The following is a 24483-nucleotide window of genomic DNA, read 5'->3' as shown; positions in this document are numbered from 1 at the left end:
TCACATTTCAGCTCTCATCTTTCTTTGATTTTTGTTTTTTGTGTTTTTGCGTTTTTGCAGTTTTCATTTTGTTTTCTCTGTCAAGTGTGGCAAGTCGAGGCGGCAAGCTCTTCACTTGAACAGTTTGTATACCTTTGCCATTGATAGCCTTCCTTTCCCTTCTCTTCATTTTCGTCTGACCACTCAGCAGAAGCAGAAGCAGGAGTCAGCTTCATTCGCATGACATTTGAACCAATAACGATTTGTTAGCTTATTTTTCTCTCTCTGTTGATGTTAGTTTGTGTCTGCTTTTCTCTGTGTGTGAGAGTGTGTGTGCGATGGATTATGTGTCAGCATGTGCTTAGCTCTAAGCTAGGCACGACTAAGCCGTGCAACAGCTGTTCTTGGCCAAAAACCAAAAAACAGTTGTCATAGCATCCGGAAAATGTCTGAAGTTTACGGCTATAAAAGCCTTAATGCAGTGTTAAAGAGCCAGCAAACACATTCAGCAGCATGCAGTCGATTGATATTTGCCTCTGGGCTATAACTCTGTTGCTGCTTAGCTTGCGGCAAGTCTATGGACAAAATGCAACTACCAATTATTGCCAGACAGACTTGTGTCCATTGCTTAAGAAGCACATTGCCTGCAGGAATAATGGCGTGAGTATCGAAAGATAAAATGAATTAAGAACATTAGCTGATCATTTGGTTAATTTCAAGGAGTTGTCTAGACTTTGCCCGCCCAATGCTCAGCTGCTGAACATCAGCGAGTATCAGCAGCTCATACTCATGCAGCACAATGAGCAGCGCCATCTGTTGGCCGCTGGCAAAGTGCCGAACCTACCGCAACCAGACAAAATGGCCACCTTGCAATGGAGCGATGAATTGGAACAGTTGGCCACACTGAGTGTCAAACAGTGTGCATTGATCTATGATGTGTGTCACAACACACGAGAATTTCGCAATTCTGGTCAGAATTTGGCATTGCAGAATATTAGCACTGCGGTTGAGGTGACCGATGAGGAGTTGCTGAAGAGCAACATTCAACGCTGGTGGGATCAGTCCAAGAACATTACACAAGACCAAGTGGAGAGTTATCCCAAGGATGTCAAGATCAGCGAGTGCGTTTAATATAAAATTTAAAGTGTTCTTTTAGTTACCTTCTTCTAACTCGCAGTTCCATTCGCAACTTTGCTGTGTTGGCCAGGGATAACAACACCTTTGTGGGCTGTGCTGCCATCAAGTATACGAAGGGTATGCTTCAGCACTTTCTGCTGGCCTGCAACTATGCCAGCAATCCTGTGCCCGAGTATGCCATCTACCGCATCAAGAGCAAAGGCTGCCAGAAGTATGACAGATACTTTCCGGCACTTTGCAAGCCCGGCGAACAATATCGCGACATTGAGCCGCTGGAACCCAACAAGTGGTCGAAATAGTTGAAATATTTCTATATAAATATGCAAAAATAGATAAAGTATGTATAAATAAGTAAAGTAAAGCGCAGCCTGCTGAAAGGCAACAAATTTAGCATGTTGATTTGTGTGTCAGAATCATATATCATCGGCATTATGACAAGCCAGCTGCATATATGGGGAACATGAGAGTGGAGGCAGCGAGCTCATCATAAGACGAGATGAGCTGCCCATCATTCCATTATGCTGCCATCATCATCATCATCATCAACATGAACATTTCGTAGACAGCAGGCTAAAATATGATACTCGTTGTTTCTTGAGACTCTCGGCGACTCTGGCGAAGACGTCGACAAGTTGGCATCTAATTTTAACGTCAATATACGAAACGTAAAAACGTGTCTTCATCAACGCGCCACGGCTCGTAATCTTTCTCGTTCCCCTTCGTTCTCTACCCCCCTCTGAGGCATAGGTACTCTCTTAGTTTTGTCCCCACACACTTTTAAGTGCCTATTAATAATGTTGGCCTAGCTGAGGCAATTTTTTCCTCGTCTTCTGCTTGTGCTTTATTTTTAGCGTATAGAGCACATCGTTAGCGTCCTTCCTCTTCTTCTTCTTCTTCTTCTGCGTTTAATATGCCGTTATGTCGTCAAAATCTTGGGATCATTAAAAACAAAAGCAAAGCCAAAGCAAAGAAAAAACCAGAGCTCTACGAAAGTGATTTTGTTTGTGCTTTTTGTCACATTTACAGATAATTAATAGACACCCTCTAATGGCTGTCACATAAAATATGATCAAATTAAATAAGGGCTGCCATCCAGGTACCATAATGTTTACTGTACAATGTACAATGTGCATGTAAAATGCGCAACTTCATACATAAATCAGTTTATTGCGAATTTCATAAAATTATGCGCACTTCTTGTTAATTGTGTTGTACATTTTTCTTGTTCATTTGGCCAAAAACAACAAAATATAATTAAAATAACAAGTGCATAATTTGTGTTGGCAACGGGCTCATTAAAGCCATGTATTACAATGACCAACACACTTTGTGATGTGTTTATAAACACATAAGAGCTATAAAAATATGTGCTGCAAGCATGCATAAATAAATCATGTTGTTCACTATTCGAATAAAAACTTGAGACTAATTTTAAACAATGACGTTAGAATGCCGTAAAATATTTAAAAACTTTACGAAATGCTCAAATTAAAAATAAATAAAAACTATGTTCGGAAAGTAATAAAATATAAAAAGAAAATCTACATATAATTTATTGCTCATTTTTGCAGCGTGATATAAAAATAAATTGAAATAAAAATTGTAGATTGAATATAGCAATATATTCAAACAAATTGATTTTGTTAAATGAAAAGTGTTTTAAATAAAAGACATTTAACGGCAGAGTATACGCTAGTCATGGCTTTGATTGCGATCACCCGCAACTAAAATATTTAAATAATAAAGTCAAATTGTGTGTGTGGCAGGCGGAGAGCCCCCAGCATTGAATGTCTAGCGTATATTTATACGATTTAAATGAGGCTCCCTCGACGCCCCTTCATTTGGTTTATTGTTGATGTGATATTTGGGGGTCTTTTGGCTCGGAAAAAGCTAATAAAATCGAAATTAATGCGCGAATTATGGCAAAACAAAATATGGCATTGGTTTTATTTGGGCTTTTTGTGTTGGATGCTTGGATGTTGCGTAAAATGGGGCTGGGCGTGTTACAGTTTAAACAAGTTTAGTATAATAATATATATCGAAATGAGCATAAATTTGAAAAGTGCGCGCAAAGAGCTGAGAACAAAGCATGCATGATTTAGTGGCGTCATAGTGAACGCCATTTGAATGTTTAATGAGCACTCAAATGTGTCAACAGGCTAAATGAAAATTTATTTAATTATGAGCCAGATGGACACACGCACACACACACACACACGCTTGAGAGGAATGAAAAGTGAGACATCATAACTTTTAAGCTAACAACGCAATGAATATGTATCTTAGAATCTTTGAAGTTCTTCTGCTGCCTTCCTGCCAGGATGCAAAGTAGGCAATGTTTAGAATTGTCTAAAAAGGCAATCAAAAGTTGGACCCAAAGAAAATTTTGGCGCAGTCAAGAAAACTTTTGATTTATGAAATGCGCGCTCAAAATACAAATGTCATCAAATGACATTTGTTTGTTGTCGGTCGTTGTTAGAGCTGTATCGTAAACAAATTCCCGAACAAGTCCAATAAAAAGCGTAAGGGTCTTTGATTTATCATCCAAGTGAAATTCCCAGAATGCTGTGACATTAAAGCGGCCGCAAATGTGCTTTTGGCCGGCCCGCCCAAAAACAAATCTCATATAAGACATAATAAATAAGCCAAAATGTGACTTGGGAGCTCCAAAACGCAAGGCTCAAAGCGTCCTTAGGACTCTGTCCGGCGATCAGTAAAAGGATTGTCAACTCGAACTTTTTCATGTTGAACTTTTTGGCAAATGCAAATTACCAAAAGAAATTTGCCCAACCCCAAGCACCATAGTTAGGGATAGTGCTGAGACCACAAGACATAACATAAACTATCATAACATTTGTTGGGCCACAAAACATTCGCCCATTGCTGGCTCATTTATTTGATGGGCCCAACGCTTTAAGTTATTTCTCTTCATTATATTTTATATGCGACAACGAAAATAACAAAAACAACGAAGGGCATTTGGCAATCAGCGCAAATGTTACGTTTGTTTGCACATACTATTTGATGTGTGTGTGTGTGTTGGTGTGTGTGAGTGTGTGTGTAATGTATGCGCAAATTGTCAAATGGCCGCTCAAAGCTTGGCCATCACACATACGACCCGTGGTACAGCCTGTCGTTGCCGCTCATTTGCAGCTCGTCAGTTCATTTCTGGGGGCTTAGTGCGCACAGTTCATTAGCGCGCCCAACAAAACCAACCAAAACTTGCCTTATTAATCCTCCACGGAGCAGAGGCCAAGACCTCGCTAAGGCAAGTGTCCGACACGTCAGTCGACAGCCAGTTGACGACTGTCGACAGTTATCATTAGGTTCTGGCATAAACAGCAAATTAAGTTTTACTGTTTTATACACACACATTTATTTGGCACTCGCCAGTCTCTCGTCACTCAATGGCAGTTCCTAGTTTTGTGGTCATACTCGAATAATAGTTTTGCGGGTGGATCGAAGAGTGCTGCGAACGACGCGTATAATTTCAGTGCGTCCCATTGACATTTGATTGTTTGTAATGAGCATGAATAAAACATTGCTTGTGGCGCTTAATAAAATTCCAATTGAACCATTGTAATGAACTACATTAAAATTGGCTTGAATAATGAATTCAATAATTTTAAAAATCAATGCATAATTTGTCGATACAGGCAATTAAAACCACTAATTAAATATCTATTTATATTGCGTGTGTAACTTAATTGATGTTGATATGATTTTCTCCTTAATTTTGGAGTTGAAAATTATGTTATTGGTATATTAAAGCTAAATCGATTATTAGCTTGAATCAACAAATGAAATATCTATTTTTTTTTCAATTTATATATTGATTTTTAGCAGTATTTGATCGCATTGATGTTGTGTGCTATTAGTGTCAATTTTAACATGACAAAACATCCAATTAAAAATACTAATAACAAATTTTTGTTTACCAAGTGTGATTTTTATTATCGTTGAAGCTTTCATTAATATCTAATTAACTGCTGAATTATTTTGAAATTCAATATTTTAATAGCTTTGATGTTCCATGTTGTCATCTGGCAAACAGCAGTTTGAGTCATGTTTGACTCGCTTTCCGTGATTCGTTTCGAGAGATTGTTATTGTTGTTGTTGTTTGAGTGCTTGTAGCGTCAATTGTGCGGCAAACATAATTCAATTAACGCCTGGTCAGTGGATTGGCAGCACAAACACAAACCCAAACCCAAACATAAACGCAAACACAAGCACAAAAACTCAAACACACAATGCTCAACTCTATAGAGCACTCAGTGGCCTTTGGGCCAATGGCCGAGCTAACTAACTGACTGACTCGCTGGCTGACTCACTAACTGACGGGCAATCTCAGAGTCTGGGAGAGAACTAGGCTCTGGGCATGGACTGGAGTGGACTGAGCTGGTCAGGCCTTTGCCTGACTCGATGGCCATGCAAATGGCCGGAAAGTGGCGTTTTACAATTTTGCAATTTCCGCCGCCGCACAACATCAAACAGAAAACACACAGAGAACTCTTGACGCATTTAACCCACCATATCTCTCACTCTTGCTGTCTCTCTTTTTTATGTTTTTGATGTGTGAGTTATGTAAATATTTTTGTTACAAATTGTGAACTTCACGCCTCGCAATGTATTAAATATGAGTGTTAGTGTACTCATACTTTACATATTTTTTTCGAGTGTATTTATGTTTGTTAAATTGAATGCAAACATGGCAGGAAAATTCGGAAATAATGCGATTAGAATCTATTTTTTATGTTTCACTCGATTTGCCTCAACTGACAATTGATGTTTAATTGAAAGCGAAATAATTTTAAATTATAATAATTGTCAGCTGCAATTGTTGTATTATTGCCACGGATGTCGCCTCTTGTCTGTTGTTGTTGTTGTTGTGGCATGTCATGCGAATATTGAATTTTAATACCTGTCCATTTGGATTCGTTCGTCTCGTTTCACCTTCATGCACGGGTAATTGCAAAATCTAATTAACATAGTACGAGTATATCCTGCTCGACATTGCGCCCGCAGTCAATTGATGGCATGTCAAGAAATAATAATTGCTCAAAATAAATACGACGACAAAAGTACATTAATAAACACAGAAGAGAGAAAAAACAAAAGTGAAGAAAATATAGAAATATTTTGAATTATGGATACCTGTGTGTGTGTGTGTTTGCTTTAAACTCGCAACATGCAATGAAGCGCACACAGCAACAACTTAACTCGGGGGCGGCTTGCTGCCCCTTAACATTCACTTCCGTTTCCGTTCGTTGGTTCGTCCGTTCGTCCGTTCGTTGTGCCACATTATTCACGTGTTGTCGTGCTGTTGTGACCCGCTCTCTGTTGCATGCACTTAATAATACGCCAAGCTCTTCGACTCGCTCTGGTCATCGACTTCAACATCAACATCAGCCACATCGACATCGACAACGACCCCATCGAGTTATAGACAATGCGTGGAGTCAGTTGTAGGTATGCATATTTAATCAGGTGCCAAGTTCCTGGAAATGTTTAGTCTATTGATTTTCCGCCTTATTTGCACAGCTGTGACACATTTATGCTCCTTTGACTCAAGCGAATTAACTGCCTACATTATGGCTGCAACATTTTAATAAATGAAAATATCAAATGTCCCATCGAATGATAAGTTGATTCATTTCTTTCAAGCGCCTTCTTTGAGTGAGATTTGCATGCAAATTGCAACTGCTTCAATGTGACCCACATACTACACACAGACGATATCTACTAAGAACTTCGCTTAACAATCTTCTGCAGCGAACAGTTTGTCATTGTTACGGAGGTAGAGAGTGAGAGCGGAAGAGAGCAGATTGGATTGAGGTACACACAACTTCAATTACAATTTGATTTGCAAATGACTTGGGAAACATGACAAGCAAACTCAAGTTGCAAAGTGAAATCTGAAAAGTTGACAAAATGCGTAAAGTGGATATAAATTTACAAGCTGACACAACTCGAAATGTTTGCTTTAAAATTTGTGTTATTAAATACGTGAAGCGTGCAACTCTGTAGCACAATTGCCGTCTAGACGGGATAATGAAGCCAGTTGTGATTACTATGTAATTTCAGATACGTATAACAAAAGGCAAATTCTGACCTAAACAAATAACAGAGGCCAAGGCATTATGCTTTTTAATATCTTAATGCGCATAACCCACAAGCTGTGCCCCAAAAATGAATGACGCAGCATTTGAAAAGGTTAAGTGTAGTTGGGATTAATTACAGAATTTAATTTGCTGAACTTTGCATGGGGCAGGCAACGCTTTAAGTTCGTGTCCACTTGAAGCAGTTGATATGCCAGTGGGCAATAAAAATGTGCAACATTAAATGGGCGTTTCACATAAATAAAATGCTGAAAATTGGGTTAAAAATTAACTACGCCAAATTTAAATCAACTGCGTGGGGCCCACAGGAGCGCTCTTTGGCTGTGCCGTCCTGTCAGCGACTCCTGTTGCCGTCGGGACTCGTAAAAAATCGCCTCAATGCCGCTGGCAGTGCCGATGCCGATGCCAATGCCGTGGGCCGAGAGCCATGCCTGCCTGCAGGCCGTAAATAAAGCCCCACAAACATTAATAACTCCCATTGGGTGTGTTAACAGGCAATGACCAAAAGAGGGCAGGCCTGGCATGGATTTGGTCTACGCTTTTGTTGGCGCTTTCCTTTCTCCTCTTTCCCTCACATTTCTCTGGCCTCCAGTGTGCATAAATTGCAGTGAAAATGGGCACAGAAATAACTGGTCATGTTGTCGTTGTCGTAGTTGTTGTTGCTGTTGCTGTCTATGAAAAACGATGTGCAACAAAAGTAACAAGCAAAGAGCAGGTTTAAAAAGTTGCGCATAGATCAGGTGCGCCCGTGGCCCACAGCAACGTGTGTAATGCATGTAAGACAATCATTTTGACAAGGCAACGGCAACAGCAACGGCAACGGTAACGGAGAAGGTAAAAGCAAAAGCACAGTGTTTACATTGTGCCACGCCCAGCAACCTAGACACTGTCTGCCAGCGATCCTTGCTGGCTCCTTCCTGCTGCTCCTGCTGCTGCTGCCACTAAGAGTTACTCATTGGCCCCGTCGCTCGCCTGGCTGCCTTTTGATTATTATGCACTTTGATACTTATCTTTAATTGTGGTAACATTTTCCATGAGAGCAGCTGAAAACGTTCGCCACACACTCTTCACTCTTCACTCTTCAGTCGCCACTTTCCATTTTGCTCTTCTCTTTCATTTTTTTTTTATTTCACGCTACACTTAACTGAAATTCATTTCTCAGTGCTCTATTTTTCTCTCTTTTTTTTTTTTGCTCGTTTATATTCGAAATTTACCTAACAATTTTGCACAATCTCCACTGACAGCTCGGCATCAGTTTTCATATTAATTTGCAGATAAATTTGCTGGAGATTGCTTTGGCCTAGTTTGAGAACTACTATTATTATTTTTAAATGCACGCAATTGGTGGCCATCAAATATTTACTAAAGGGTATTTTAAATGTGTTGTAATTAATATAAAATTGCCCCAGGTTATTTGCATTCACTTGCTGCGTTTGCATTCCTTTTTTTCTGTTGCTATTCACTCTTGTGGTCGCTTTGAGTTTGCTTTTTAAATATTGAAGACCATTAAACAGACACACACACACACACACACGCACCCACCCATTTGTAATGACAGCTATTGTTGCAAGCAGACAGAGCGACTAAGTGCTGAGCTCATAGTTGTGGCAAGAGTCTGACTTTTGCCCAACCCCCATCCCCAACTAATCCCCGAGCTACCTTTTGTAATCGTGTGCAGAGTGCAAGGTACGAATTGTTTTGTCGTTAGACGTCTGCAACGGATGCCAAGGCTAATTTTGCGTAAAATGAGTCCCCAAGCAATGCGCCAATGATTCATTATCCAGACGAGAGTCCAGTCGGCTCTACTCTGCTCTGCTCTGCTCAGCAGCCAAAGCCAAAGCCACAAGCTGCACAAACATGCCGTGGCATATGCAAATGAGCAATGAGTGCGGCTTGACTTCTCTCACTTCACTTCGTTGCTGATTCTGACTCTGGTTCAGTTTCGGGTTCCGGCTCACTGAATTTCCTGTTGGACTACTGTTGTTGTGATTCTCATGCTGTTAATGCTGGCCATCGATGGTCCGTAAACCGAATCAATCATAAATGTCAACGGCTGTGAGCGTTGTGCGCGGTGTCGTATGCGTAATATTCGAGCTGCTATTGTATTAATTCCCAAGGCGCATGTTTGACAGCAGATTTAATTGATTTATGGCTACAATGAAATCTTATTCATATACAATAGAAATATATGACGCATACGCAGCGTGGGCTTTAATTGTTATGCGTGTGTGTGACATTATGGCGTTTCCACTTTAATGCCAATCAAGAGACGCATTGACCTTTGCCACTTCGGATATACTATACTACAGCAATTTGTGTTTGCCTAGTCTACTTTTAAGCGTCTTAAAGTCAACTGTCAAGCACGCGAGAGAGAGAGAGAGAGAGGGAGAGAAAGGCCAAGCTTTTGAATAGACCTTTTCGAGCATTCCATTTGTAAAGCAGGCGAGTTGATTACGTAGGTGCAATGCCAGTTATTTGCTGTTTTATAAAAGCAATACGCATATACGCCAAACAGAGCTCTTGCCAACTCGTATTTGCATTCACTTCGCTGCAGTCAATGTTTGCCTGCCCATTCGTTGCTCGTTGCTCGTTACCCGTTCTTTCTCTTTCTCTCGCTCTCTTTCATGCTCACACCACACTCGGCTCTCGGCTCGCTTGGAAAATTTTAATCCTGTCAAAGGAGCTTGTAGTGCTTCAGGCCAGGCCACTCTTAAAGTTGCATGGAATTTACTACCTGAGGCTCGTTGGCTAAACGACACTTGGCTGCTTGAGTAAACAAACTCTTGATGCAGGCGAGCGGCAGCACAAATTTGATTGGCAACCGACTTCAGTAAAATGTCGAAAGCAAAACTGACCTCAAATTTAAATGTGAAGGCATTAGAGACGTAAATGCATTTGCAATTTGTGGTGATGTTTTTCTCCACACTTGACTTTGCTCTGCTCTGAACTTTTTTCTGAACAAGTACTTGATATTCTCTGCACTTAATAGACCTCTCACTGTTTCTCATTTTGGATGTTTTTGTGTTTTTCTTAATTTACTCTGAAAATTGGTTGCTGCACAAATTTGTGCAAAAATGCAATTCCATATGGTTGTTTCCTTTGGGTGAATTGTGGACTTTTGGATTTTCAATTGAAAAGCAGTTCAACAGCAAATTTGTTGTTAAAACTTTTGTTCATTTGTTCGTTTGTTATGCTTGTTTCAGTCGGTTCTTGTATTATTACTATTGTTGTTACTCGCTCGCATTACTTCAGCTCTAAAAAACTTTCAGTCAGTTTTACCCTTTTGCGGCGCCTCTCAATTTGACATGACCAACTTTATGAGCCTCACAATTTGGCAGACTCTTCTCTTTTATATTTTTTATGTGCCAACTCTGTCTCTTTGGTTCTTTGGCCGGAAATGGAATTTTATGTTTACAGTATTTTATTGTGGTGTCGTTATATTTTTGTTTTTTTGTTACAGTATAAACATTAGACCACTTGGAGCTGTCGGCATAAAAGGGCGCATTGCGTTTTCATTCGGGAAGCTAGACGCGTCGAGTAATTAGAAAATTAGCCCCTGCCAGCGGTCCATAAACGAAGTGCACAGTAACTGAAACTCAAACTGAAACAACAACAGTGAAATTAGTGTAGAACTGGCACACTCCATGAGAGGCACACTTGACGAGCCAGCGAGGCACATGCAGCTGCCACTTGAGCCCCCGCAGCACAATGAGTTTGTCATTTGCGCAATTTTAGTTTTAGTTCCACAAGAAACTAGCACCCTAAAAAAGAGACAGGCTAAGAGAAAGAGAGAGAGAGAGAGAGAGGAAGAGAGGCAAGGGTTTGGATGTGTCAGAGTGTCAGTTGTGTCATGCTTATAATTAAAGTACAATTAGTGAGTATTAAGGTGCAGTTGTGTTGGGCATTGCCACTTCCTGTTTCCTGTCTCAGCTGACGCCATGGGCAATGGTGTCTTGGTCTTCATTTATCATTTGTTGTTACTGATGATGGAAATATTCCGCTTGATGTAATATATTTTTCATTATTTTCTTGAATTGTTTCTTTGCAGGGCTGACATTGTGCTACCAGCGGCAATCAGTGAATAACAACAACAATAACAATCACAATAATGCAGATGCAAAGCCAACACATTTGCCACCATTACATTATCCGCATGGCCACAAATGGAACGAGCCGTATTTCGATCTCACGATGCCAAGGAATATTACATCGCTTGTGGGCAAATCAGCATATTTGGGCTGCCGAGTCAAGCATCTGGGCAACAAGACGGTGAGCAGAAAAGATACATTTACATTTACATTTACATGCGTAGTAAGGAGGCAGCTACATCTAGGAATGTAGATATAAATACAGTTGTAGATAAGCATAAATACAAATCATGAGATGGCAATCTCGCAGCAGCTTGCCAAAGTTGACAAAATAAGTAAGAAAGATACAGAGAGAGAGAGAGAGAGAGAGAGCAGAAAGGGAGCCAGACAAGTTGTGGACTTGCTCGTGGGCGTCTGTTTTAATAATGTTTATTTTTATTTACATTTAATAAACAAAAATGTAGCGACAAGTGTTGGCAATATGCCGACCATTTCAGATAGTTGGAATATTGCTCTACGACACAACTGTGTATCCGTACGAGTATGTGTGTGGGCTATTATGGCAGCCGCTTATTAAATTTGCTGTCAGTTTATTATGTAATACGTGACGTTGAAACAATGAACCCAAACACACGCACACACACACACACACACAGAAGTGAGGACGACAACACATGTTGCCCAAGTATCCTGTCCAGATATTGTCATTATTTTTATGGCGTCACTTGATTTCCCCAACTGCCGAATGAAACTAAACCTACACAACATCTGAGACTCTGCTCTTTTTGGGGAGATCCTCGTTTGGGGAATAATACACTTTTCTGTGAGGCAATTAACATCTCGTTTTTGCCCCTCAAGTTTTTGCCAGTCTTCGTTTTCTTATTCTCGTGCTCGCTCATACTCAATTGTATGGCAAAATATTGAATTTCAGCAATCCAATTAAATTGGTTGCCATAACTGCAACACTTGTGCAAAGTTTTTGCTGTGCTGGCAAATACTGAAAATGTTGCCTCGCAACACAATTCAACAGTTCAACAGTTTACCAGTTCAGCAGTTCAGCAGTTCATCATTTCGAGGAATTGGACAATTCCGTCCAGGCAGCTGTCAGCTTGTCACACTGCAGCACAATCTGCCGCTGGTTTGCCAGAGGACATGAGTCCGGCAATTTTAGTGTAAATTCAATGAGATTTAACACACACGGAGTGTGTTCACACTTTTGCCATTGCGGAAATATTTGCACGCATCCCTAAATTACATGCTTCTCTCTCTCTGTGTGTGTGTGTGTGTGTGCTCGGCCTGCATGCAATCGTGAGAAACTTTGCAGGTGCCTAGCGCTGGTTTTTGGGCGCAGCGTTGATTACGTTAAGCGATTTAGCGACGAACTTGGCACACTCTGTATGTGTGTGTGCTACGGTTGCAGAAGCAGAGGGTCATAGATTTCCACATAACCAAATCCGCTTCCGCAATCAGTAAACTACACACACACACACACACCGAGTGTGTGGGGCTTCTCTAGTTAACTGGCGGCTCGTTTTTGGCCAACGGTAAATTTATGTTGGCAGTGCGGCAAAAACTCTGACGGGCAAAAAGTTTTTCCCCCTTTTCCCCTCGACCAAAGCTCGCTTTGCTGGCCACTCTGTTATTGCAGAATTAGACAGACGGCAACTGGAACTGCACAGATGGATGCCTGGCACAGTTGGCTGGGCTCTGACGCAGTGTCTGTGCTGTCTATACACCCGGCTGTCTGTCCTGTCTCTCTGTCTGAGTGGATATCTATGTGCGAATGTGTATGTATGCATTGGTTATACAGTTGGCCGCCGCCGCATAAACAAGGCGCCCCAAAAACTTGCCAAAAACAGCGGCAGGCCTTGCTCGACCAAAAAATGGAAAAAAGAATGTACAAAATGTAGTGGGCAATGCGGAAAAGGAATGTCGAGTTTTAAGAGAGCACGGAAGTATCATTTTCCGGCTCTCTCATGCGTGGCGCACACTAATTTTAAGTTATTTAATATTTAGATTGCCAGCTGCATAAATTTGACTGAGGCTGAGGCTGAAGCTGAGGCTGGGGCCAGCAAAATTGACACAAGTTGTCGCTGACCGTAATCAAAATGCAAATCAGCGCTTAGCAAATCCGCAAATACATTTCAACAAAAGCGACTTAATGATGTATTGCAAGCCACAAAATTGAATGAGTTTAAATACACACAAAAGTTTTAAGTGAATACTTGGAGTATATTGTAAACTGTATTTCTTTGCTTGACAGGTGGCCTGGATTCGACATCGGGATCTGCACATACTCACAGTGGGCACGTATACCTATACGACGGATCAGCGTTTTCAGACCTCCTATCATCGGGATATTGATGAGTGGACACTGCAAATCAAATGGGCTCAACAGCGAGATGCTGGCGTATACGAATGCCAAATATCGACGCAGCCAGTGCGCAGTTATTCGGTCAACTTAAACATTGTGGGTGAGTTGTAGCCAAAAACAAAAACTATGTCATGGGACGCACACAACTCTTTGCATACAAATATGTGATATATAGTATATATAAGACAGATAGAATATATATATAGTAGAGAGACCAGAGAGCCGACGAGCCTTTAGCCGTTGGGCTTTTGCATATTTCAACTGCTGACGCCGCTGCTACGGCTGTTGCTGTTGCTGGGAGCGTATACGTAATATTTCGACATGTTGGAAAAAAACACGATGCACGATGGGTATTCGCAATTTTTATTATTTGCATATTCATGCAATTTGCAAAAGTGTAAATTATGCACACTTGACAATCTCGTAACAAAAACAACCAAGAAAAAATCTACAAAAATAATAAGAATAACAACAACATCAGCACCAACAGCTGTGTGTGAGTACAAAATAACAGGACATCAGTTGCTCAACATAGCACACACCACGGGGAACGGAACGGAACGGAGTGGAGAACGGAAGGTTTTAACAATTTTATTCGGCTTTTGAAAAATATGTGAAAAATTGACGCAGAGAAAAGCTAACGTGGCCGCAGATATCGCAGATAGAATACATCGAATGCTTTGCATACATCCGTAATGAAATGGAATCCCCTTGCACACAGCGGTTGGCTGTGAAAAGTGTGCGCGAAACTGTGAAAACTATTCGCAATCTGGTTTATCATTTAATACGCCGCAAGAGCGTGAAAATCTGTTAGGTGCAATGACGTGAAAGGAATGTCGAATGTATTTTGCATTCAACTAGGGACGAGACACTTTTTTTATCTCTATCTTTATTTCAATTTTAGACAAATTTAAATATCATTTAAAAAGTTCCTTTGACCATTTAGTCTTTTAAATAAAATATGTGATTGTTTTTGATGTATAGAATCTCAATATAATTTAAAGAGCTTACATTCGATGCAATAATCTTTATTTTCCATGTGGCGTTTATGAATAAAAACTTCACTGAATGTTTATTAAATCTATTATTATTGTAAAGCATATAATTTAATATTTATTTTAATTTACTTTTAAGTACCCAATTAATTTAAACTTCTTATTTCATTTTGTAATATTTATTTCTTTGACTTCTATTCCTTTCTTTTTATATTCACATTTTTGGTTTCACTTTCCCCGACTGCAGATCTCATTGATGAGGAAACGAGCAACGTGATGCAACAATATTACAACGATGACGCTTTCTATATAGCTGCAGATCGGGTTTATCAGTCCAGCGACGACGAATTTGCCGGCATGTTTGGACCCATTCAGACAGTTGCGGGTTAGTTTAAGCGGAAGTCAAGTGAAAGCAGAAGCTGAAGCAGAAGCAGAAGCTTCAAGTGCATACCATTAAGTTCATTTAACTGACATGCGTTAACAACCAGTTACCGTTACTGCAGACAGCTGAAAGCAAAGGAAGTTGTGTGATGGGCGATGCGAGATGGGATACGAGAGACGAGAGAGTCGAGAGGCAGCTCTGTCAAGCATGCATATTATTTTTTAATATTTTTTGCACATATTGCGCGTCAGTTTTTCGCAAGCCTTGCAAAAATGGAAGGCGGTAGTCGAGTGCCTTGTGGCCGGGGCAACGCTTTTCTGGCTCATAACGAAACAAATTGCTTTAGAAAATACTTCTGCCGAGCAAAGTTTGTCAGCTTGTTACTTTTTACTTCCTACATTCTGCATTCTACATTTTATATTTTATACACATTTTAGCTCTGCGCATTTTTTCGCATTTCACAGAGTGCAAAGCAATTTCCATGGAAAATATTGTGACACAAATGTTTTCATTTCTGGAGTTGCAGTCACATTTAATTAGACGCGAAAACGACACAAATAAAAATTGTTTTATGCGGTTTTATTAAATTGCAATACGCTGCACATTTCATTTATTCACTTCCTTAGTCTTCGACATCCTTATGAGGCTTGCACAAATGTGCATAGTTGTCACTGCGACCTCGAGGACATTGAGTTACCTCAAAGGGACCGGGTTTGTAGAGCGGATTCTGGGAATTGTATTGCTCATCGTAGTAGCAGATGAGCACAAAGCGACTGTTCCTGCGATCATAATCCTCACCTGCCGCACAGCCCAAAAAGAAGTTACGTTCGTTGAGTATATTTCCAATCTCCACCAAATTTTCACCATATCCGTACAAATGTGCCAGCTTATAGACCTGAACCATCCATTGATCCACTTGCATGGTAATCTTCTCAGAGTAGATTTTGGGATTGTAGTCGGGCATTCTCTCCACATTCAGCCAACTCACACCATAACTCACAGCTGGATTTGTGAAATTTGTCAATGACACGCAGTAGTTTGATAGATTCCGAAGACAACGCTTCACATGATATTCTGCCAAGAGCGCGAGTTTCCAATGCCACAGCATCTCTGGCATTCTGGTTGCTTTTGCTAGACCTGGAATATCACCGGAAGCCACATCGTCACGGTATTTGTTGTGTATCTTCACCAGATAGTCCTCATAGACTTGCATATTGACCAGCACACGCTTCTTCAAGCAACTGCCATGAAAAATCTAAGAAAGAAGTAATTTTGAAATTTATTTGGAAGTAGTGGAAAGTTGCTTACCAAATTGTTGTTGCAGCCCAAGTGCTGTGTGCCATTGCACGATGAAATACTACACAAATCTATAGCCAAGACTTGGCTGAGGCCTAAGAAAAACAACGAGCAGCTTAATAGCTGCATGCTGAACGCTTAAACAGCAAATGAAGTTGCTTATCGACTTGCTAGTTTAATCATTAAAGTTCTATGACAAGTGTTTCTGGGCGGCTAATTAAAATGAGAAAAAGTTTTAATTTTGTTTACGTATTTAAAATATGTTCAACTACAATAGTAAAGAAAAGGTAATACGATCGCTTCAACCTCAAATTTAAATCCAATTCCAGCATCTTTAATCAAGGCGCAGACATTTACTCAGATCGAGCTTCGCAAACAGCTGCCTGGAACGTTGCTCATTTTGTAGTCAGTCGGCGAGTGAGGTGAATTCTGCTAACGTTTCGCATTGCCACTGATTTTAGGCGCATAAAAATACAAGACATTACACAAATCTATAGCCAAGACTTGGCTGAGGCCTAAGAAAAGCAACGAGCAGCTTAATAGCTGCATGCTGAACGCTTAAACAGCAACTGAAGTTGTTTATTGACCTGCCAGTTTAATTATTAGTATTTTGACAAGTGTTTCTGGAAGGCTATTAAAATGAGAAAAAGTTTTAATTTTGTTTAGGTATTTAAAAAAATGTAGAAACATAAGGGTAATAAAGAGTAAAGCGATCGCTTCAATGTTAGATTTAAAGCCAATTCCGGCATCTCTAATCAATGAATTCGATCGTTATCTCAAAGGCGCAGACATTAGCTCAGTTCGAGCTTCGCAATCAGCTGCCAGGAACGTTGCTCATTTTGTAGTCAGTCAGCGAGTGAGGTGAATTCTGCTGACGTTTCGCATTGCCACTGATTTGAGGCGCACAACGTACACAACATGCAACCGGAGCTCGAACAATGCAAGGTTGCATAAGTGGCAGCCGCAACAAAGAATGAGCGAAAGGCTGAGAGAGAGAGAGAGAGAAATGATAAAGCAGCGCATCAGATGACAGACAGTTGCGGTAGAAGATGCAAGAGCGACGCATCCTCCTGTTTGACGACCATTTTTGCTCGAGGCCAAAACATGACCAGCTTCAAAGTTAACCGACAGCACACATAGATTGCGGACAACTCAGAGTTGGGGACGACGGGGCAATGATGAGTCAACTGGGGACAGGTGCTAGTAAATTTGAAACTGCACGTTGTGTGCTGGCAGTTTGCTGATTGGAAACAGTCACGTCCACTGTAAAATTTCCAAACGATAATGAGACGAGTGGTAATCACACTTCTCAACTCTTTTTCATATATAAATTTTCTCTTTTGTAGTGCCAACTGCAACGATCCTGGGTGGACCTGATCTCTATGTGGACAAAGGAAGCACCATAAATCTTACATGCATCATCAAATTCAGCCCCGAGCCACCGACACACATCTTCTGGTACCATCAAGATAAGGTGAGCATTGTCTGCAAGTTCAATCAATTTAAGTAAAAAAAAAGTGAAGAGAAAAAAATGAAAAAGCGAATTTAAAAGACTTTTGTGCGCGTCAAATTATCTTGCAATAATTGAGTTTTGCTTGCGCACAAAAAGCTGTTCGCTCGACAGGAAAAAAAGAATAAAATCACAGCGACCACGCCCACAGCGTACAGCCCACAGGCCACTGTGGACTTTAGGCGCACAGCAGGCACTCAAACTGAAACTCATTCTCAAGCTGAACGCCCAGCCAATTGCCGTTGGATAAACGTTTTCAACTTTTACGAGCTCGCGCTAAAGCGGGGGTGGGGAGCTGAGAATGAGGCGTGAGTCGTGTTCAGGCTTTGTTTACGCTGCGTATACGCAACGTATTTAATTTTAGCTTTTATGATTATGAGAAAACATGCTTTTGCATTTAGCTGCCTGCCTGCCTCACAGCCTGCCTCCCAGTTCACCCGCCAGCTATAAAAAAAAAATATTCTTTTTCAAGGCAAAATTTTCCTCGAAATATGTTAATAATACATACACTCATACACATACACACACACACACACACTCACTCGCCCATGCAGGTACTCAGCGAGGAGACATCGGGCGGCCGTTTGAAATTTAAGACCATTAAATCGGAGGAAACCAAATCAATTCTACTTATCTACGATGCGGATTTATTGCATTCCGGCAAATACTCGTGCTATCCATCGAACACCGAAATAACCAGCATACGCGTCCACGTCCTACAAGGTAAGTTTCCTATTATGTTGTGGGCGGGAGCAACCTTAGTGCTATCGAATTTAATTTTGACGTGTGCCTGAATGTTTTTGGTTTTACTGAGGCTTTATTTTTAGGTCAATTTCTATTTATAAACTTTATGAAACTTTAGTTTAAATTCTTTTTACAGCTACTTGCATTTGTTAACTGTAAATTATTACGATGAATAGTAACGCAAAGTTTCAACTTCGCCTAACAAAAATATAAATATGACGTAGTAAATTTGGACAGCTGGTCTTGGGTTAAATTTAGACGCTTACTTCTATTCGATTGATAGAAAAATGCACCTTATTTTCAGTAGCTTTAAAAAATGTTTTAAAACCACAATTTTGTTAAACTTGAATAATCATTTGAATACATTTTAATTATAATTTAATACCAAATGTTTTTGCATGTCACTTATATTTTAATTCTCATTGAAATAATAAACTAAAAACAATACTTAGCGCAAGTATGTTAAGTGTGCGTCTAACCTAAGACCAGCAGTGTATGTTGCCTCTAAACAATTTGTACTCAGATCATTAAGTCAAGAATTGAATAACATCGAATTGTTTCGTTAAATGAAAAGAGAGAATTTATATCCATCAATAAAACAGCGTGAAACCAACATCGTTTTCTATTTCGAAGTTAGCAAACTGTTTAGTAAACCGCATTCGCGTCAGCTTCAATGCACAATAATTGGATGACTGATGATGGTGAGCAAATCAAGAAAAAATGGGGAAAATAGAAGCAGGAGTAGTAGTCGAAGCACAACAACTTGCAGATGCAGTTGGAGGGCTTTCAAGTCTGATAACTGCATACTTGACCTTTTTGCCAGCATGCATGGAACTTGCAATCAAACAAACTGAAGAACGAAGGACACACTCAACACTGCGATGAGGGGAGCAAAATGTTGTGCAATTTTTCATAGGTCGACAAAAGTTTATGCATTTTTGAACAACAACTTTGCCGAGTTGAACCTCGAACCACAACAGAAATAAGTACTCTGGGGGCGATATATACGTATAAAGTAGTCTGTGTGCGTGTGTTTTGATGTGTATGTGTGTGTGTGTGTGGGTAAAGGTCCAACAAATTGTAACTCATTTATGGCATGTCTGCATTAATTTTTCTTTCTCTGTTTGCTCATTTCACCAACACACAAACAGGCGAGCGACCCGAAGCCATGCAAACGAATGCGGCACCAGCTGCTGTCGCCCTTGCCTGGACCTGCCACACCAAACAGGCCACGCAGGCAGTCAAAGTAATTAGCACAATGGTCGCGGCATTTGTATTGTTGGAGGCCTGCTGCACCCTGCTGCTCCAGGGAACAGGCCAGCGACCAACGGCAAGTCAAATTGCCCAGACACAAAGGACGAGCAGCAGCAGCAGCAGCAGCAACATCAGCAGCAGCAGTTGCTGTGCGGATAATGGCAAGGAGCAAGAGGAGAAGGAGGCGACGTCTGGCCAGGCCAATACAAGTGGGACAACTGCACGGTGATAAATTAAAGCCACACACAGTTTGGAACGCCACCGCCAATGCAACAGCCAAGTAAGCGAATGTAACTAAAGTGGAAGTGGTTGGCTCAGCCCACTGGAGAACAATCAAGATGTGACGCTTGGCTGTCGCACAAATGATGCAATGCTGAACTCGAGCCAGAGACGCAGAGGGAGAATCAGTTGCAACTGCAGTTGTAGCAGCAGCAAAGCACAAGCATGCCACATGATAATAACACCAAAAACAATAAAAAACTAAAAGAGGAAAAGAAAACAAGTTAGCTAATTATGCTAATGATGAGCATTTGCTGCTGCTTCCACTGCTTTTGGTATACTCTTTAAGTTGTAAGTAACTGCGTGTGTAATTAAGTAGGTTAGGGATAAGCCACGCCCATTACGAGCTCGAGCTGTGTACATAGTACTCTTAACCACAAAAGCACTATAGGCATTAGCGGCACGGACAGACATACAGCAAATGTCCGTAAACTCAAGAGAAAAAGAGTTCGCATATTAAATACACATACGTATATAGAGAAATCATGGTATATAAAGGATACTTATAAAGGATACTTAGCCGTGGGGAATCTTTTAGTTCTGTAGTCGGGCTTGTGGCAATAACTTGTTATATACTCCAGGGTTTTTCAATCTTCTTCGCTGTATATATTGATTTGATTTTGTGAATTTGCATTCGTTTGAATATAGCTTATTTCTTTAATAAAACGTCTAGCTTGTAAGTCATGTAAATAGTAAGTTTAACTTTAAGGCAATTTTGCATTTTTTAATAACTTCTTTACCATTAACTTCTACATAATTTTCTATATAATATTTTCAAAATGTTCCTAAATGAGCCAGAACCTTAGCAAAATTCCTTAGCCCTACAGTACAATATTATCCATTTCGTTAGCTCTTCCCTTTTGCAACGAATCTCATTTGTTTTCACAGGAATTTCAATTGAGAAGATATGTGTTATGGTTCTGTTATCTGTGACTGTCTCATAAAGTTGGTTGAACTATTTGAACTTTTGCAGTTTGCATGGTTCCTGTAACTTCCATTTCAGCGTGTCCGGCAGTAATTCCCCTCAGAAAGCTGCTAGACACTTTGCCTGTCAACAAAATATTTGCATTTTCAGTCGCCGATTGCCGTTTGCCATTTGCCAGTAGCCATTTGATATTTGCCATTTACCAAGTCGACCACTGGAGTGAAGTGTTGCACCCAAAAACTTTAGCTTGAAAGCATTTCGTTCGCCTTTTGCGACCCGGGTCGATAACCACAGGTACTCCCCCATATCCTCAACATCCATCCCAACTGTTTCCTTCACCTTTCCGCTGCGCTCAGCGTCGTTTAATGTGTCACATTTAAAAATGCATGGGACTGCCGACTGCCGACTGAGTGTCCAGAGTCCAGTGTCCAGTGTCCTTCTTTAATGGTCGGGCGACTATTAAATGTTATGGCCGGCAGGGCATTTAACTGATCAAAATTGTAAATAAAACTGAATACGAGTATATGCTACTAATAAATTAATACGACAACTACAACTACAACTATATTTGTATTTGTATATGTAAATGTGAGTGTGAAAGTGTGTGTGCGCAGTTTTTCCCCCAAAGAGAAACGCAAATATTAATATTAATATTAATAATTAAAAATTATAAATGTGCGCCAGGAAAATTAGTCGCGACATTTAAATGAATGTTTAATGAGTAAATGAATGTTGCTACAAACAGAGAACAGAGAACAGAAAAACAAACAAACCGAAACAGAAACCGAAACAAAAAAATTACAAGTTTAAATAAACAACAATAATTGCAGTTAAGTGCAAAGAGTACATACTTATATATACTTATGTATGTACATAAATGTATAAATTAAGTTGAGAGTATTATTATCGGACATATGTAATAACAATAAAAGCAAAAGCAAAAGCGACCCGTATATAGCATGACACAGAGGTCATCATCATGATGACGTTGAGTAGGGATGATCATGGTATTTTGTTGCAAACAAAATGAAAACGCATTATAATGGATTATGAAGTTGTTTTTAATATTTAAGTGAGTGGCGCCAGCTGAGCGTTAATAAGCATTAGGATTAACTATATATATGACAAAGGAAACAAACAATATATATATACTATATATGAGAACTTGTATAAATAAAAGCGGCAGAACATTTAAATAAAGTTTTTAGTTATTATGACAATGATAAATATAATAACAAAAATCCCTAGTCTTTAACTTTTCCACGGCACGGCACGACACACATGGGCAAGGGCTGAAAAAGTTATAATAAATTGCATGCGAGTACACGTTGCGTATGAGTAATATAAACAAAATAGAGAAACGAGTGAAAAGATTTATGCAAATATTTGGCACACAACCATTGGAATTCATGCATTTACCCTGGGTATTTTAACGGGCAGAACACACACAATAGAGACACACACACACACACACACACATGACGACGTGAAGGGATTCGAGTTTTGTGGGGGCGACGAAGGCATTTTCATTTTTCAGCCTAATAAAGAGACAGCCGAAAAGTATGAAAACTGTTGGCTGGACTCAGCATGAGGCCGAGACAACTGCGTAGCATGTAGTAGCACATAAAGTGCCGTCCCCGGAGGCTTCCTGCCCAGGCTCCAAAAACTTTGGCCCAGGCTCAGGCCATGTGTGCGTCCTGTAAGGCTCGGCTTGGCTTGGCTTGAGTTGAGTTGGCTGCAAGGCATCAAAAGCCGTTAGCATAAAACTTTATTATATGACAAGTAAGTACATATATTTGTATTCAGCTATACGAGTATGCTGAGCTTGTACTCTTACTCCTACGCTATCCCTTTTTCCCCCTCTTTCTCTGTCTCTGATTCGCAAATAACGGCAATATCATGCCAAAAAGTTTAATAGCGCAAAACGCGTCAAGGCGAATTGGCTGGAAAGCGCTCGGGAAGAACCAGGAACAACACTCAGCGTATATGAAGCGTAAAGTTTTGCCGCAGCGAACAGGAAAACGGAAACATGAAATAAAACGATATACGAAAATGGAATACTCTCCTATTGAGCTAAGAATGAGAAAGCATGTTATAGCGGGAGCATTCTCTTTGTAGAGCAAAATATATAGTACAATATAAAAATAAAAAATCCCAAGTAAAGTTACAAAAGATTACAATAATTTCGATTTTTTTGGGAAAGTACATATATTAATAACTAAAATTTATTTGAAGATGAAAAAGGTTAGAATAATAAAAATCATTATTAGCAAAACTTGAATTTTCTCACATTCATAATAAGCTTTCATTTCAATTTCTTAGAAGATGCTCAATTAGGAATGTTTACAAAACGTTTTGCTACGTAAATCTAGCATTTCAATTAATTTCCTCCAAAAAAATATATTAAGTCCGATTTGAACACTCAAAATGTTCAACTGCCAAGTGGTCATGAATTTCTTCGAATACATCAATAGAATTTTTCCATGAATTTTGCGAGATTCGAGTTCCAAAGAAGAGCATACGGCTGTTGTGTCCAACACCTGCCACAATCTGTTTTGGTCTCTTCTGGCTTGGCCTCTGCCTGGCAATTGGTAAAAGTTACTTACTTTTAATTGCACATGGCTTTAGCTTGGGCTTAGGCTTAGGGATTGGGCCACAGCTGTTTGGCAGCGAGGTAGACAAGGCAGCCACATGTATGGAAGCTGAAAATTTCAGATGAAAGCAAGAGGAATGTGCTGAGGAATGTTTGCCAGCTGGCCTGGCCCGACTGGCAATTGACAAAGGCAAAATAAATTATCATCATTGTGACATTTTCATTTGTCAACGTAATTTGCTTTGAGTCGCATTTTTTCGCTCTCTCTCGATGAAACGCGTCCACGCCTAAAAGCTCACAAACTCTGCTACACTTTGAGCACCTTTGAGAACCCAAACTCAAAAAAAAAGAAATGCAGAAAAAAAAGAAAGAAAAAAATGGCAATTTGGCGAGGAATTTGCTTTGCTGTCTGTTGATGGCTGGTAAATGGGTCTGAGCATGGGCTTCAGTTTGCTGCAGCCCCGAATGGTATTCCTCTGTGAGAGACAGAGAGAGAGAGAGAGAGAGAGAGAGTGATGCGATTGCTTTACGGGTGCCTGGGATATTGCTCATATTATTGCTGCATGTATTTTTAATGTGGAAATATGATTTGATTTTATACATTTATTTGTTTGCATTTGTCGCTGGCAATCTGCAATTTATTGAACCTGCTGCTCTCGCCAAAATATTCAGCATGCGAGCATGAGTTTGTCCTTTGATTCCCTTTGGAGCTGTGCGCATATATTGAACATAAATCAGGCGACTTATGTGCCACATGCAAAAACAACAACAACAACAACGCAACACAACTACAACACAACACACCGAA

The 24483-nt window shown here is 40.1% G+C and overlaps 3 protein-coding genes across 8 annotated transcripts in view; 2 read left to right on the top strand and 1 right to left on the bottom strand.

Annotated features, from left to right (window-relative positions):
• Positions 1–22290, top strand: part of LOC133842102 (zwei Ig domain protein zig-8) — a 42985-nt gene extending 20695 nt beyond the window's left edge. For 3 of the 6 annotated variants that reach the window (XM_062275023.1, XM_062275022.1, XM_062275021.1), the window contains exons 3-8: positions 11284–11504; positions 13587–13797; positions 14940–15077; positions 17717–17844; positions 18435–18603; positions 19776–22290. In XM_062275023.1, coding sequence (XP_062131007.1) covers positions 11284–11504; positions 13587–13797; positions 14940–15077; positions 17717–17844; positions 18435–18603; positions 19776–20107 — 1199 coding nt within the window. In that variant the 3' untranslated portion in view covers positions 20108–22290. Of the gene's footprint in view, positions 1–11158; positions 11184–11283; positions 11505–13586; positions 13798–14939; positions 15078–17716; positions 17845–18434; positions 19326–19775 lie in introns of those variants that run through there. The other 3 variants (XM_062275024.1, XR_009894356.1, XM_062275025.1) reach the window with 3 other exon arrangements.
• LOC133844543 (antigen 5 like allergen Cul n 1) lies at positions 467–1502 on the top strand. Its single transcript, XM_062278598.1, has 3 exons — positions 467–639; positions 700–1100; positions 1157–1502. The coding sequence occupies exons 1-3, from the start codon at positions 493–495 to the stop codon at positions 1413–1415; spliced, it is 807 nt and encodes a 268-aa protein (XP_062134582.1). The 5' UTR covers positions 467–492; the 3' UTR covers positions 1416–1502.
• On the bottom strand, positions 15639–16558 carry LOC133842104 (tabinhibitin 3). The gene is made up of 2 exons (XM_062275026.1): positions 16383–16558; positions 15639–16329 (listed from the first exon to the last, which is right to left on the bottom strand). The coding sequence occupies exons 1-2, from the start codon at positions 16497–16499 to the stop codon at positions 15697–15699; spliced, it is 750 nt and encodes a 249-aa protein (XP_062131010.1). The 5' UTR covers positions 16500–16558; the 3' UTR covers positions 15639–15696.
• Positions 22291–24483: the final 2193 nt, after the last annotated feature.

The sequence above is a fragment of the Drosophila sulfurigaster genome, chromosome 3, assembly GCF_023558435.1.
Source record: "Drosophila sulfurigaster albostrigata strain 15112-1811.04 chromosome 3, ASM2355843v2, whole genome shotgun sequence".
In the NCBI taxonomy this organism is placed as follows: domain Eukaryota; kingdom Metazoa; phylum Arthropoda; class Insecta; order Diptera; family Drosophilidae; genus Drosophila; species Drosophila sulfurigaster.
This window is presented reverse-complemented; position numbering and strand designations above follow the sequence as displayed.

What these genes read in the sequence shown, in the direction of transcription:
- LOC133844543 (XM_062278598.1), top strand. Translation starts at nt 493, where the DNA reads ATGCAGTCGATTGATATTTGCCTCTGGGCTATAACTCTGTTGCTGCTT. An exon ending in TTGCCTGCAGGAATAATGGC is followed by an intron (nt 640 to 699) that starts GTGAGTATCGAA and finishes GTTAATTTCAAG; the next exon opens with GAGTTGTCTAGACTTTGCCC. An exon ending in AAGGATGTCAAGATCAGCGA is followed by an intron (nt 1,101 to 1,156) that starts GTGCGTTTAATA and finishes TCTAACTCGCAG; the next exon opens with TTCCATTCGCAACTTTGCTG.
- LOC133842104 (XM_062275026.1), bottom strand. Translation starts at nt 16,499, where the DNA reads ATGCAGCTATTAAGCTGCTCGTTGTTTTTCTTAGGCCTCAGCCAAGTC. An exon ending in TGGGCTGCAACAACAATTTG is followed by an intron (nt 16,330 to 16,382) that starts GTAAGCAACTTT and finishes CTTCTTTCTTAG; the next exon opens with ATTTTTCATGGCAGTTGCTT.